This window comes from Lutra lutra, chromosome 5, assembly GCF_902655055.1.
Source record: "Lutra lutra chromosome 5, mLutLut1.2, whole genome shotgun sequence".
In the NCBI taxonomy this organism is placed as follows: Eukaryota; Metazoa; Chordata; class Mammalia; order Carnivora; family Mustelidae; genus Lutra; species Lutra lutra.
Genome location: NC_062282.1, coordinates 66,236,667 through 66,252,491, shown reverse-complemented (window position 1 = coordinate 66,252,491; position 15,825 = coordinate 66,236,667). Strand labels below are relative to the sequence as shown.

Genomic DNA, 15,825 nt, shown 5'->3' with positions numbered 1-15,825 from the left:
TTAGAATGTGAAGATACTACTTCCACAGTCTTGAAACTCCATTTGTCTAATATAGCCTTTTAATATTCAACTCTAAAGGGATAATCTTAGCTATTTAAATTTCTGCTTATTTGGTTGTATTTAGGAACAGGGAGCAGATGTACAAATGTTTTGAAAAACTGAGCGGATTTTTCTTTGCTCAGTTTCAAGTCTTGAAACTAGCACAAATTTTACCTGTACCATCCACACAGAACCAGTGGAAAAGACCCTGACCTACCATCTATTTGCCTCCATTTCTCGACACCTGAGAGTCTCTGCCATGGATGGTGTTTTGGCCCTGGCTCACAGTTTCCAAATAAACTATGCTAGCTGTGACTCCTGGCTCCCAGTCAAGACAAGTTCTATTGCAGCCTATGCCAGCTACAACCCTGAGCTATTGATTCTGAAACAATTCTCCATCTCCACTTCCTGGCACTGAGAAGTCATGCTGTGGCCTTACCCTCACACTACCTCCGTTTCTATTATTTCATTTCCCTGGCAACCATACATTAAAGGAAAGCTAGTTCAGGAACAAACTCCTCTCACTCCCACCCCAAAGTCCTCTTTCTGCAATTCCTGGGAGCAGGCCTCTGGTGATGTAAATCTCCTCAGCTAGAGCGGCTCCCTACTGCTTTCTTGCCCCCATCAACAAACCAGACCACCTATCCAAGTCCCCCAAAGTCTTCTAACGTCAAATCACCACTCAAGTTAGTAGCTTCTGTAATCACAAACTCCTGACACTCGATCTGCCCAAGAAGCTGCCTCTCCTTCATAGGGGAGTGCGTAAAGGGAGCTAAAAGGGTGTCTAGTCCATGCCTCACTGACCAAAATAACCCCAAACTCCATGCTGTCTCAACCTTTCTTTCTGTAGAAAGGAAACATGACTTCGTGGCCTTGAAGTCAGAAAACCTGGCTTTCAGTCCACCTCCTCCATCTACATGCTCTATTGTGACAAGTCATCTCACCAAACTGGACTCTCAGTTTCCTCATCTGCATCATGGGAAGGTGAAAAGGTCTCATCTTTATGGGTTGCTGGGAGGATAAAATAACATAACATAAATGTAAATAAAGTGCTTGACATATAATGAGTAAGTTTCTGTTCCCTTCTCTATAACCTAGGATTCCAAAGCCTTTATTTCCAGAATGAGAACATGAACCATACCCCCTTCAACACTATGCGTGGGAAGACAAAGGGCTCTGATAATTCTGGCAGAGAACGAAGACCACTCTACACGGATCTGGCACCAACCTGCTGGTCGCTTGGTTAGATTTAGACAGTCAGCGTGGTAAACCTTCGGGCAGCCTGGCTTCTTACAGGAGACGAGCTGGCCAGCATCCCCACAGCTGAAACATTCATCCTCTCTCTCCTTCGTGATTTCACCCTGGGTCCTGCGCTTCCCCTGTTGCTTCTTCTTGAATTTCTTTGACTTTTCTTCTGTGGCAATGGGTTGATTCTAGAGGTCAGATATTGAGCAGTAAGCATTCTGTTGATATATTAGTTGTGTGATCTTGACCAGGTTAACTATCCTCTCTGAGCCTCAGTCTGTCCTCTGGGAAGAAACAGTCCTCACAGACTGTTGTAAAGACAAGAGAAAATGCAAGAAAGGCACCTGGCACATCATAGGTACCCAATAAATGGTTGCATTAATTCTAACTTTTCTATCAACTACTCCTGCCACCTGAATGAAATAAAAGAGAAAAAAAACTTCTTTTTATTAACACGCAAGGCTGGTGTTGAAGGTTATCCTTTCATTAAGTTTTACTTTTATGTTTGTCTAGGTGTGTATGTTTGTGTGTGCACACACATTTCTTTGTTCAACAAACTTTCACTGAACACTTAGTAAGAATCATATGCTAGGAAGGCACAGAAAAATAATTCATGGCCCTTGACCTCAATAAGCTATGTGCCTTCATCTATATCAAATTAGGTTCATATCCACTACTCCCCAAGACAGATCCTGGTGCAGCCAGCAGCTCTCCTCCATGATCTCTGTAGCCCACCCTTGGTTACCAAACCCCATGGGTTTCACATTATTTATCTTGGACTAGAAACATCCAGGATCAATCTGATCTATTACTATCCCTCAGTGATCTCCCATTTCTTAACTTCTGCCCTCAAATTTCTCTCTCACTGATCCATGTGTGAAATATTACATAAATGTTATGGATGCAAAAACTGATATCCCTAGTGAATGTAATACCATTAAACCTGGGTTAAACTCAGTTATTATTTTGATTTATAGGTAGTAAACTGGACACCTTAAGGAACAAGACCATTTAACCGACTAAAGAAAAAAACCCTCAAATAGAAACATAATTTTCCTAATTTATAAAAGAATAATTGGTGGGTGTTCACTATCTCTATGTGTTTTTGCTCAAAACAATTACCCCCGGGGTGCCTGAGTGGCTCATTCGGTTAAGCATCTGCCTTTGGCTCAGGTCATGACCCGGGGTCCTAGAATCGAGCCCCATGTCAGGCTCTGCTTCTCCCTCTCCCCCTGCCTGCCACTTCCCCTACTTGTGCTCACTCTCTGTCAAACAAAAAAATAAAATCTTAAAAAAAAAAAAAAAAAAAAAATTACTGGGGCGCCTGGGTGGCTCAGTGGGTTAAGCCGCTGCCTTCGGCTCAGGTCATGATCTCGGGGTCCTGGGATCGAGCCCCGCATCGGGCTCTCTGCTCAGCAGGGAGCCTGCTTCCTCCTCTCTCTCTGACTGCCTCTCTGCCTGCTTGTGATCTCTCTCTGTCAAATAAATAAAATCTTTAAAAAAAAAAAATTACTCCCCCTTTAGTTATTGGGTTTTGTGCTGATTTACATTTTTCAGTTCTTAACACTGACTTCCATAATCAAAAAAGCATAATGGGAAATAACCAACTTGAGTCACTATGTACTTTTCATCAAAACTAAACTTCACTTTTCAGTGTAATGTAACTTAGGATAGAAAAATCTGGATGCATGTCCATTCATTATATAAAAAATTTAATTCACTAAAGACAATGGTTAGTCACTACAGACTATGCAACAGCAAGGAAAAAGATTTTATAATACTTAAGAAATGTAGGATACAGATTTGTAAGTAATTCTTTACAGAATTATAAGCCAGTTAAAATGCACATAAAAATTCAGGGATTAAGAAACAACAATTCTTATACTTTGTTAAGATAAGATTAAGGGTCCTATGTTTATCTACAGTGTTACACTACATTCAGAATCTTAAATTCAATATTGGATTCTTTGAGATCTTTAAAAAGACAATGACAGGAAGCGACAGACACAGATACCAAGAATCTAAGAAGCTTATTCAGAAATGTGAGTGAGATTAGCTGAGACCAATAAAGACATGGGTAGTAACCTACTTTATGGCTTCCTATTTTATAGGTTTTGTAGCTAGAAAAGTATCACCAATCAGAAGTCAGACTGCTCAAAAATAAATAAATAAATAAAATTAAAAAAAAAAAAATTCAACAACACCTATAGATCTGCTCTTGAATAACCAAACTGATCATCGGAATGCTAAGTTAACTGCCAGCAGCCCTACTGACAACAATCCAATGTCATTATTCCAAAGAGACATCTTAAAAGAGTCAGCTGTGCCATTGGTTAGGGAGGGAGGACCACACCATTATTTCTGATGGAAACATGTGGAAGGTACCTTTGGCCTTACACCCAAAAAGCCACTGCAGTTTGGGGCTCCACATTTGCAAACAGTCTTTCCATTCCCAAGACATTCTAGGTTGTAGTTGAAGGTAAGTTCAGTGCCTGCATAAAAGACCATGAAAATATTAATATCTATGATTTTAATTACATTACTTCTGTATTAATCACAAAGGATAAGGACTTGCAAGAGAACAGATTTTTCAGAGGATAGAAGGGATTTATTAACTCTAATCCCACTATACTAATGAAATACAAATAATTCTAATCCTATAATATTATTAATAAGCAAATACAACTTAATGAGAAAAACTGATAAAGGTTAATAAGTAATATTTAAAATAACTTTTACTTTAGATATGTTAATTATCCTAAGTTATTTTTTATTTTCTAATAAATTCAGATCCAAAATATTAATTCATTACCAAAACAAACAACTCACTGTGCTAGGCACTGGGAATGCAAGTATATGAAGAAAACCTGTTGATCTGTGCCAAACCTAGCAGAACTCAAGGAGATGACATCTCAATACAAAGTAATACTACAGAACTCTACACCACAGACTTGGGCCCTGGCTTTATATCCCTGTAATCACTATCTAGCTGGGTGATTTGAACCCTAAGTATATTTGTAAAACAGAGAAACCACCACCGTGCAAGCTCAGAGAATATGACATAATGCACACAGCAGTAATTTGTAAACTTTAAAAAAGAGATATACAAATTTAAAGTACAAATTGTCCCCTTTCTCTCAAAAGCGCATCTTATCAAAACTAAGAGAGGAAATAAAACACACAACCATTCAAATTCAAAGCACATTAAGGAAGGCCTAACAAATACAAGAATTTTATGTATGTATACAAAGAGATTAACTCTGGGTTGGGTAATGGTTCACTTACCATTAAGTGTGAAGTGACAATTATTTGGTCAAAATGATCAAATCTTAGCTCTCCCATTGCAGACTGACCTTTCCTCCATCAATGAGATAAACTCATATATATAGTTTTAGATCTAATATTGGATTACTATAGATCACTTTTTATTTATTCAGCTAAGCAAATTATAAAGCAGCTGCCTTACATTTAGGGGTCCAAATGGTACAAAAACTGGACTTACTCACGGCCTGGTGAGAGGTTCACACTGCAAGGAGCTTGCAGAAACTGAGACTGACCAAGGTAAGAGTAGGGTTCTGTCTCCCCTCTCACATTTATTGTGAAATTACTGAATGATAGATAATTCTACTCATACTACTCCTTTCTTATTAAGAATTTATGTGTATAGAGCGCCTGGGTGGCTCAGTGGTTTAAAGCCTCTGCCTTCGGCTCAGGTCATGATCTCAGGGTCCCGGGACCGAGCCCTGCATCGGGCTCTCTGCTCAGCGGGGAGCCTGCTTCCTCCTCTCTCTGACTGCCTCTCTGCCTACTTGTAATCTCTGTCAGATAAATAAATAAAATCTTTAAAAAAAAAAAGAATTTATGAGTATATAACTGAGTTTTCATTAATTTAATGTGCTTATAATACAACTCAACCATATACCCAAATATAAGGTGGCAGGATACTAGACATAACCTGCTGCTTACTCACAATCCACTATGTAAATCTAACTGCACAAGGCATAAATCAGAAGGTATTGTACATAAAGGAAAGACTCATACCATTTTAGAAAAGAGCCCAATATACAACAATCCTTGAGGTCTGCACTCATGGGGATGAAAGGGCGTTGGAAAAAAGATAAACAAGGAAAAAATAAAGATAAACAAGGAGTATGACACTTGTGGTAGAAAGTATAACAGGTATTGAAGAGTCCATGAACATGAATGAGTAAAGACAGCAAGCTAAAAAGTTCTGATTCAGTCTGTCAAGGCTGCAGCTCCACAGACCGCTGCACAGCACTAAGCATTCTGTCTCATTCCTCTCATCCCCACCATGCAGACTGGAAGTCAAGTGAGGACAAGAACAAAGTCTGTGAATTCCCGTACCATGCTACTTGAGATAAGTGAATATGGGAGAAGAGAGAAGAAAAATTTATGGCTAGAAATGGTAGAGGAATCCATTGCCATGAACAAAGACTAAAGTTACAAGTACAAATATGTTGAAAGCAGTCAGGAGAGATAGAAGGACCAAAGTCTTGGGCCTGGATAACATTTGAGTAACTAATACATAGGACACACCCCCAGGATGGTTAGAGGTGCCAGACCCAAGAATCCAAGTAACACCAGTATCTAATACCATATACTTCACTAACATTTTTTAAAGGATTAAACAGGAAAATATGCTTGGAATAGTGTCTGGCAGTGGTTCCAGGGGCTGAGGGGAGAGAAAATGGGGAATTAGTATGTAATGAGTAGTTTCATTTGGGGAAGATGAAAGGTTATAGAGATGGATGGAGGTGACAGCTGCACAACAGTGGAAATGGATCTACTGCCACAAAACTGTACAATTTAAAAAAATGGTTAAATGATAAACTTTATGTTATGTATATTCTGCCATACCATCATCATCACCAAAAATATTCCTTATTTCAGATTACAGGACATACGGGATTTTTCATTGATAAAACCTGAAATTCCTTTCTTAGCTCCAGAATCCTTAACTGATTCTTACCTGCTTTAATGTCACTCAGGGCAAAAAGACCAACACGGGTATCTCCATTCACAGACCATTTCTGTGTTTCACAGTTGGGCTGGCAGCAATGATTCATGAAGCGAGCATAGTTTCCTTTGGGACCAGCATCAATGATCCGGTCCTAGAATTCCAAGAGATGATGCTCATTAGATGTTTCCTGTATGTTCTAATAAGCTAGAGCTCCTTTTGTAAAGTTTGACAGTCCCAGGAGTGGTTCTCAAAGTGCAGTCACTAATCCAGCACTAGCACCACATCTATTACTTGTTGGAAATACAAATTCTTGGGCTGCACTTCAGATATACTAAAGCAGAAACTCTGAGGTGGGGCCCAGCAATCTGTGTTATAACAAGCCCACTAGATAATTCTGATATAAGCTGAAGTTTGAGGACCAATGCCCTAGAAGTAGCAGATTGCCCTATCCTCTCAATTAGGTGGTCCTGAACCCTGGTGGCACATTAGAAATCAGCTAAGGTGTTTTTAACACTGACGCTCACAACCCATCCCAAATGAAGATCTGAACACCTAGAGGTGACAATCTCTTAAATTGAAGGGTTCAACTTAATAACTGTTCACAAAGTTCCACACCAGGAAAGAATTCAGTTACAACAGCCAACAGTAGGGTCCAGGGACTGCTAATAGACTTTAACATTCAGGTATAAGGAAAAAAGTCTGATACACAGAAAATAAATACATTAGTCTACTGGAATTAGGAATGAGTCCCATATATAATTCTAGGCACTAATGAAATGAAAGTCCTCAGCAAATTCCTGTGATTGAAAAGATGACTTGAGTTCAGAAGTTGAGTTCTACAATTTATTATGACCTCCTCAATGCACTAAATATTAACAAATCAGTTTCTCAATCTGTAAAATAAAAGGGTGGAAGGATGATTATTTACTTGGCTGGCTTCAGGTTTTAATCTTATAGGAAAAATGCTAAAATACCCAACTTGTATTGGACAGTTCAAAAAGAATGCCAATAGCAGCTCTGTTGACTCTGGCAAGGGATGTATAGCCAGAAATGAGCAAATTTATCTACTCCAGAACCTTGACAAAGCAAACTCTATGAAGATGCTGTTTTGGCAGTGAACTACATGCCTACAAACAATATGGCTGGGAAAATGTCAATTTCCCAGGCTTGTAACGATGGAAATAACACTTACTTTGTCCAGAGTAAGCATATAGAAATTAGTGATGTCGTGTTCTTGGGCATAACGAATTCGAGCTCTGCACTCTTCTTCATCTATTAGCTCACCCACATACTCATTCACAAATTCACCCTAGAACCAGAAACAGTTCTTAATGGCAAAAAACTCAACCTGTGTTCCCAGATATACCTTATCTTTTAAAAAATTAATGAAAACAAATCTCCAAAGCAGTTCACGTACATATACCTAGTCAATTTAACAAAGGTTTATTCAAGAAACATAAATATGATGCTTCAACTATTTGACAATGAAAAATACCTCCCCACTCCTATCACTGTCACCAGGACAAAGACTGGGATACACTGGACATTAGAGATCAACTAACACAGAAGTAGGTAAACTACTCTATGAAGTAGGGCTCCATTAAAATGGTGATATACATAGTCAATCCCTTTAAATGCCCCCAAACCTGAAAATCAGTTTCCATAAACTATGTTCCTTTTCCTTTGACTATGCCCTGCCTGCCGCCCTTCCACATTTTACACTACTGTCCTCCTGATTCACTGAGCTACAGTCATACTGGCTTTCCCTCAGGCTGTCTGCTTTGCCAGCAGTGCCTTAACACTCACCTATCTTGAGCCAAAAACTTCTTATCCTTCAATTCTCAGCTTAAAACATTCTCTGAGTCAAAGCTTGTTTCAGGTCCTTTACCATTTACTGTATGCCTCTAGAACCCTTTGTGCTTCCACAATGGGTGACTACTTGATCAATGTCTCTCCCCCTTAGAATGTAAACTTTATGAAAGCATGGACTATGCCTCTCTTATTTATCACTGCATTTGTACCACAATGCCTGGCACACAGTAGATATATAACAGCTACTGAGCAAATAACAGAACAGCCAATATTCACATCATTTTCTAGACAAACTTCAGTAAAATTCTTCAGGAAGCATAACTAGAGTAAGGTTTATTTTATTAAAAGGTCAAAAAAGACTTATTCTACAAAAAGACTACATAATATTCTCTATTAGAAACTTGCAGGTCTTTCTAAGTTTGAAGTTGAAGATGTTACTGCACTTTTATTAGAGAAGGCCTAATCCTCTTCTTCATTTTCCATGAACAAAAACTGATTTTCCCTTAGTAAAAACAGATTTTATTTCACTATGTGATTAACACCTCTATATCACATACTCATTATCCCCTACCTCTTAACTACAAGTTCCAGGATTGTCACAAAAGAGCAAATAAAACCATGGTATCTCTACGAATTTCACTTTTTCATCCTCATACGACATGAACGTGATCAATACCAAGGACTTTAGAGGTAAAGGAGACTATCCTCAAGCATCTAAACTCTAGAAAGACACAGCAGGACCCAAGAATAATGTTAATCCTTACACTATGTTTTCTTTCCTCTAATGATCATTTTCTCATATTCATCAAGAATAATTATCCATATTAAGCAATTGTAAAGAAGAAAAAAAAATCTGGAAATTATGAAAAATTTTCTTCACCTTTTTAATATCTGTTTTTGTCCGGAGACCCCAGCCCCTCTGTAATGTGCGGAAAATTTCAACCTCTGGATACTGGCGCTTAGTGAAGCACTGGTTTTGGCAGCGTCCTCCAGCAGGACACACTGTGGGGTGGCACTCATAGAGCAGCATGCGGTTGATGCACTCAGAGTCTATCCCACAGGGGTTATCATCAGTAGCTTTACAGTTGCAACGGGGAATTTCAGACAAGTCTGCAGTGAAGATCTGTACCCTGCCAATAGGACGGTTCACCTGCAGAAGAAACACATACTACAGAACATCAGACTAGTCAACACAAGACAACTCAGGACCTATAAAAGTTAGACTTCTTTTCTTTGAAGCTGCATGCAACATTTTACATGACTTGGAACTTAGGATATTATTCACAATAGCTAAATGTGGTACAAGTAATGGAATATTATTCAGCTTAAAAAGAAAGGAAATTCTCACATGTTACAACATGGACAGACCTGGAGGACATTATGTTATGTGAAATAAATCAGTGACAAAAAGACAAATACCGTATGTATATAAGGTACTTAGAGTAATGAAAATCATAGAGGAAAAAGTAGAATGGTAGTTGCCAAGCAATGAGAGGAGGGGAGAATGGAGAGTTAATGCTTAATGGGTACAGAGTTTCAGTTTTACCAGATGAAAAGAGGCCTAGAGAGGGATGATGGTAACGAATGCAAACATTATGAATGCATTTAATATCTTTAATATGCATTTAATAACTGAACTTTATATGTTTAAAAATGATTTTCCTATTTTATCTATATTTCACTACAATAAAAAAATTGGAGGAAAAAAGATTAAGTCTGACATAAAAGCTTACTTAATAAACAAATTATGGATCCCACAAAAATTTTTAAAAAATCACTTTATGAATATCATAATTTCAAAGTTGGTAGGCCAAGTGAAGTATAAACTGGGTTTCTGCTATTACCACATGGTGGCGCCATGTTAGCTGCTACACTAAAAAAATTTTTTTAACTGGCAAATGGTTGACATGAAAATGTCTTTGGGTAACTGGGATTCCTCCCGTATGTGAAGAAATATTTTTAATATTTACTACCATAGTTTGAAATCTTTTTAATAGACTACAGCAACGTCACTTGTATTTATTCAGTACTGGTGCTAGTACTAAAAAACTACACTGAAAATCTGGTGATAAAACATAGAGGTCAAACAGCCTCTGTAACACTGAAGGTGTTAGCATTTTCCAAATGCTAGCAACAATGCTGAAGAAAAAAAAAAAAAAATTCCACAACACAAATGCTGATTTGGGCACTATGAGAATGAGTCTCCCCTACCTGGTATTGTCGGCAACAGTCAAACCGTGCATCATCAAAAACCCATCCCATACATAAAAATTGGCTTTTCAGGAATTTTGTGATTTTGACAAATCACTTCACTTGCAAGATTAGTGTGAGAATAAGAAATACATGTAAAAAGAAAAAGAAATACATGTAAAAAGACTACAGAGTCTACCAACCTCTTAAAACATGGCAGATAGTATAATTTTTTTTCTTTTAATATCCATTTTATTATTTGTCACATAAAATATTCTAGAATATCACATCCATTCAATCTAAAATCACTATGACTGGGGCGCCTGGGTGGCTCAGTGGGTTAAAGCCCCTGCCTTAGGCTCAGGTCATAATCTCAGGATCCTGGGATCGAGCCCCGCATCAGGCTCTCTGCTCAGCAGGGAGCTTCCTCTCTCTCTGTCAAATAAATAAATAAAATCTTAAAAAATAATAGTAATAAAATATGACTGGGGCATCTGGGTGGCTCAACTAAGCATCCAGCTCTTGATCTCAGGGCCATGAGTTCAAGCCTCACATTGGGCTCAAAAATATAAAATAAAATACAAAACAAAAAATGAAGGGGTGCCTGGGTGGCTCAGTGGGTTAAAGCCTCTGCCTTTGGCTCAGGTCATGATCCCAGAGTCCTGGGATCGAGCCCCGCATCGGGCTCTCTGCTCGTCGGGGAGCCTGCTTCCTCCTCTCTCTCTCTCTCTCTGCCTACTTGTGATCTCTGTCAATAAATAAATAAAATCTTTTAAAAACAAAAACAAAATGAAATCACCATGATTAACAAGTTTTTTCCATCCTCTAAATTCCCAAAAGGTTTCATTTCTAACATTTTAGTTTCTGCCTCTTAACAATATTATAAAATCTCCAATCTGTCTGCAGAAGTATATTGTTCTCAAACCTGTTCTTGATAACACCTTACAAGGATGTAACTCTGCCAGATCCTCTTCCCAGATACTTCAAAATACAGGCAAAAACTGTAGACTCTTGAGGGTGCCTGGGTGGCTCAGATAGTTAAGGGTCTGCATTTGGTTCAGGTCATAATCCCAGAGTCCTGGAACTGAACCCTGTCGGGCTCCCAGCTCAGCAGGGAGCCTGCTTCTGCTGCTTTCCCTATTTGTGCTGTCTCACTCTCCCTGCCCTAATAAATAAATAAAATCTTAAAAAAAAAAAAAAAAAAACCCACACACACAAAACCTGTAAACTTTCCTCCTACCACATGCAAATGGAAGTCACAATCCTGAGGAACGCAAACTCTAAGGGGACAGAAGGTAAGGACTGACTCAATCACCTCAGACTGCAGGTCCTACACACAGGGCATTAGAACACAGATACTTGTTTCAAGGTATCTTTACCTGACTTCCCTCCCATGAAAGTTTCATTCTACTCCTTTTCTTTCTATAAAAAAATATATTTCTATCATTCTTTCTTAACATCTGATCTAACCTGTTATTAATCCCAAATAAGTTTCTTGCCTAACATATAAACAAACAAACAAACACATAGTTAAGAATATAGATACATAAGTACAGTTAAATGCTCACTCTAGATCAGGGATTAACAAACTTTTCCTAGAAAAGGCCAGACAGTAAATAGTGTGGGTTCTGCAGGCTACAGATTTCTGGTGTGTGTAGTTCAATTCTGCCACTGTAGTATAAAAGAAGCAAAATAAATAAGATGGATGAATGTCAAAACTTCATTTATGGACACTAATATTTGAATTTCATGTAATCTTCACGTCCCTGGAAATATTCTTCTCGTTTTTATTTTTACCCCAACCACAGTAAGCCAGATTTGGTCCACAGACTATAGTTTGCTAACCCTTGTTCTAAAAGTTTTTCCTGGAAACGTTATTTGTTTGTTTTTAAAAAGGTAGGGAAGGGGTATGGAGAGGAAAGAAGTTGGCTTCTAAATTCTGTGATTTAGATCAATTCCAGGAAGCTGTTCTCTCAAGAGCTTCCTATGCTTGACGTGCTACTCTGAAATACCTCCCTTGCTGTTATCTGACACCTATTACTGTGAGAACCAGATTCTTTTCCCCTTTTTGAGGCCTAACTACACTTAGAACTCCGTGCACTATGTTATATCTCCATGCACAATAACTCCATTTAACTCTCAGTATACCACCATCATTTAGACCCAATTTTAAGTTTTGAGTGTATTTTCTTCAGCAGTTTAATCTATAAGGATGATTATTTTATGAATTTTATTCTTTCTTAGAGGTCTTCTGAAGATCAAAAAGAAAATTCACTTAAAAAAAAAGAAAGAAAGAAGGAAAGGAAAAAAACCTCCCTCACTCTATCCTGCAACTACCAAAAACATCCAATAAAACCCTTTTAAAAAATCTAAGCTACATTATGGAATTTTAGTGTTCTTAATTACCTGTATCTCATAACATTTTATTATTTCATCATTATTCATAGTTACTAATTAGTGGTTTCCACCATTACCAAAAAAGACTAAACTAACAAGAAAACAGAAAAATAATGGTATCACAAAAGCTTATGCATGCAACAGTGAAACAGTGACACTTTAGTTTCTCTATTGCATTGCCCAAAGTATTAAATAACCTTTCTAGAAAGTATGAAAGATTAGAGATAACATCTTTATAGTATGCTTTTAGTAGGGTTGCTTTATTGAGGAAATAAAAATCTAGGACACCTGCTTAAATTTGAATTTCGGATTTTTTTTTTTAAGTTTTTTTAGTTTAAGTATGTCCCATGGAATACTTGGGATACACTTGATCACATTAGACTCTAAAGATGGTGGTGAAATTGATCTCTATGTGAAACCTAAGACTCTAAGATTGCAGAAACCCAAATATTAATGGGTACACTAACAATGAATTTCTACTGACAAAAAAGAAATATGGTATTCTTATTCAGGAATGACATCACCACAAATACTCTACAATAAGAACCTGGGCAGTCTCACGTTGTTAACAGAGCTAATAGTGTTCTTTCATGTTTTCTGATGTTTGAACACTACAACTAACTTAATAAAACTCAGGTTTTTAAAAGAGTGGTTTTAGTAAATATTTACTAAAATGTCTGATAAATTTGTTCATTATTCCTGCATTTTTACTTCCATAAATTATTCATAAAAATGATTTAAAACATTAAAAAATACAAAGGGTCCACTGGACCCAGATGATAAATGGTGATGACTCTTATTAGGAACATCAAGGGTTAGGTACACCTAACATGAATTCTCCTGACCTTGGGAAACCTAATCATACTGGTTACTTAAAATATCTTTAGTATCAGACATTACCAAGAAGACTTACCATGTGTATTAGTCATACTATCTCAGGGCTATTTATCATTTTTTATCATGCTTCTTGAATCCCCTTCAAACTGTAAGATGTTGCTTGTGCAGAGACTCTAATCCTGTCCCTTCTATAAGAAGACTTTCCAAGGCAACAGAAAAAGTTATCAACACACAACTGACTTTATATAAACTGTAGACAATGTGTGAGGAATGGTGCTCTGGAACTTTTTCTTATCTTCTTTCAAGTTCACACCTCTACCTAGAGCAACTGTGCTTGTGCTTCCAATCCTCTTCATGAACAGAGCAGGAAGACAGCACTCTATAACAGGGTCTCTCCTGGAGAACAGAGTCTCCTGCAGTCTTTTCTCACCTTTATATGTTTGTAAGGCGGCGGTTTCTTGTCATTCTTTCGGTCTTCCTGGAGCTGTCTTAGCTCTTTCTGGGCCTTTAACTCCTCAAACCTTGCTGCAGCTTCCTGAAGAGCTAAGAAAACACACAGCACAAGTCACTTAATCTTGGGTGGAATAGTTTATTTTGTCTTCTTTCCCCCTTTAAAGTTGGGGAAAAAATCCATGCTTTAGACAATAAAGTCAGCCAGCACTGGACCGCCTGGGTGGCTCAGTCAGTTAAGTGTCTGCCTCCAGCTCAGGTCATGATCTCAGGGTCCTGGGATCAAGCCCCGCACTGGGCTCTTTGCTCAGCAGGGAGCCTGCTTCTCCCTCAACACCCTTCCCCAACTTGTGCTCACTCGCTCTCTCTCTAATTTAAAAAAAAAAAAATTCAGGCAGCATTATATGGAAAACTAAGAAGTACATATGACTGCTATTTTCAAGTTAATTTATAGTCCCCAGGGTATTCAGATATAGTATTAAGACAAAACACAATCTACTACTACATGGCACAATAAAGACTACCACCGTCAGAGGAAAATTTAAAACAAAAACAAATCTAGCTAAACGATTTGAAAAAGCCCACAAATAACATTTCCTAATGACAATGAGACTGTATCTGCTCAGCTAAGTCACTGTAGTTCATTAAACTTAATTCTTTCCTCAGTTCTGAACCTCCTGCCTCTAGAAACATTCTGTCTTCTAGGTGCCAAGTAACATGCTGCACTCCTCTGGAAGAAATTCAGAGTTGAAGTTTCCCTCTCCTTCTTGCCTAATTCTCTAAAGAGCACCTGTTCTATTCCTCTCCTAAGATTCATTCTGTAAATATCAACTATTAGCTGTAATGATACACAGATCTTCATAGCTGATTTATATTCAAGTCCTGTACTTTCATATGCTTAAAAGACTGTAATATCTTAGAAGTCCAACAAAATCTTAAGATTCTCATTCTTTCCCAGTTATAACAAATTTTTCATTCATTCTTTTCAAAAATTAATTCCTTGTAACCTAGATTAAAAACTCTCAAAAGAACTCTAATTCTTCCCTCCTTTCCTCTCTGTAGCTTTCCCCATATTCCGTCAATTCTTTAAAGAAAACAACTCCTTTGGTCCATATCCCCTTTTGTCCATTTCCCTGCTAAACATCTAACCAGAGCTTTTGTTGCCTGGAATCCTCTAAATTTTTTGTTCGTTGTTTTTGTTTTTTAAATTATCACTCCTTTCTTCGTTCTATTATTCAGAATGTCCTGACTAGTCTGTCTACTTAATGTCTATTCAAGTATCCATCATCCTCTCCACCCCAGGGACACTTCACTGTGACAAGCTTTTCTCTGCCTGGAACTACCAAAACAGTAACCTCACAGACATCCCTGGCCACAGCCTCTCATCTTCTACAGTTCCCAAACTCAAAGATTTCTAAAAACTCTGCTCTGACCATGTAACTTACCTACCACCTTTTCTGGCTAACAGCCCTGTGTTCCCCCAACTCCATCTTAAGCTATAACACATAGCTAGAGGTCATTCACTCAACATGTTAGATTTAATATATGTTTTCCCATGCGCTGTTTTCTTGTTAACATTTTCATTTGTTTATTTCTTCACTTTCAGTGTGAGTGAAGAGTTAGGATTCTGGAGCCTGACTGCTAGAATTTGAAACTTTCCTCTTCACTTACTGGCCCTGGCACCTTGGGCAAGTATTTAAATTTTATGTGCCTCAGCTTCCTCATCTGTAAGGTAAGGATAAAGACATCTAACTTAAACTGTTGTCACAAGGACTTAAAGCAGAAAACTAAACAGGGCCTGGCAAACAACAAATGATAACGATTATTAAGGTTCACTCGTCAAAGTCTCAAGGGAAAAAACCAACCCATGACTG

General features: G+C 37.9%; 1 protein-coding gene across 9 annotated transcripts in view; it reads right to left on the bottom strand.

The window, feature by feature from the left end:
- NSD1 (nuclear receptor binding SET domain protein 1) overlaps window positions 1–15,825 on the bottom strand; it is a 154,843-nt gene that overhangs the window by 6,731 nt on the left and 132,287 nt on the right. For 8 of the 9 annotated variants that reach the window (XM_047731419.1, XM_047731423.1, XM_047731425.1 and 5 more), the window contains 6 exons: window positions 13,932–14,044; window positions 8,958–9,227; window positions 7,458–7,574; window positions 6,275–6,416; window positions 3,670–3,776; window positions 1,268–1,472 (listed from right to left, as the gene is read on the bottom strand). In XM_047731419.1, coding sequence (XP_047587375.1) covers window positions 1,268–1,472; window positions 3,670–3,776; window positions 6,275–6,416; window positions 7,458–7,574; window positions 8,958–9,227; window positions 13,932–14,044 — 954 coding nt within the window. Of the gene's footprint in view, window positions 1–967; window positions 1,051–1,267; window positions 1,473–3,669; window positions 3,777–6,274; window positions 6,417–7,457; window positions 7,575–8,957; window positions 9,228–13,931; window positions 14,045–15,825 lie in introns of those variants that run through there. The other variant, XM_047731426.1, reaches the window with a different exon arrangement.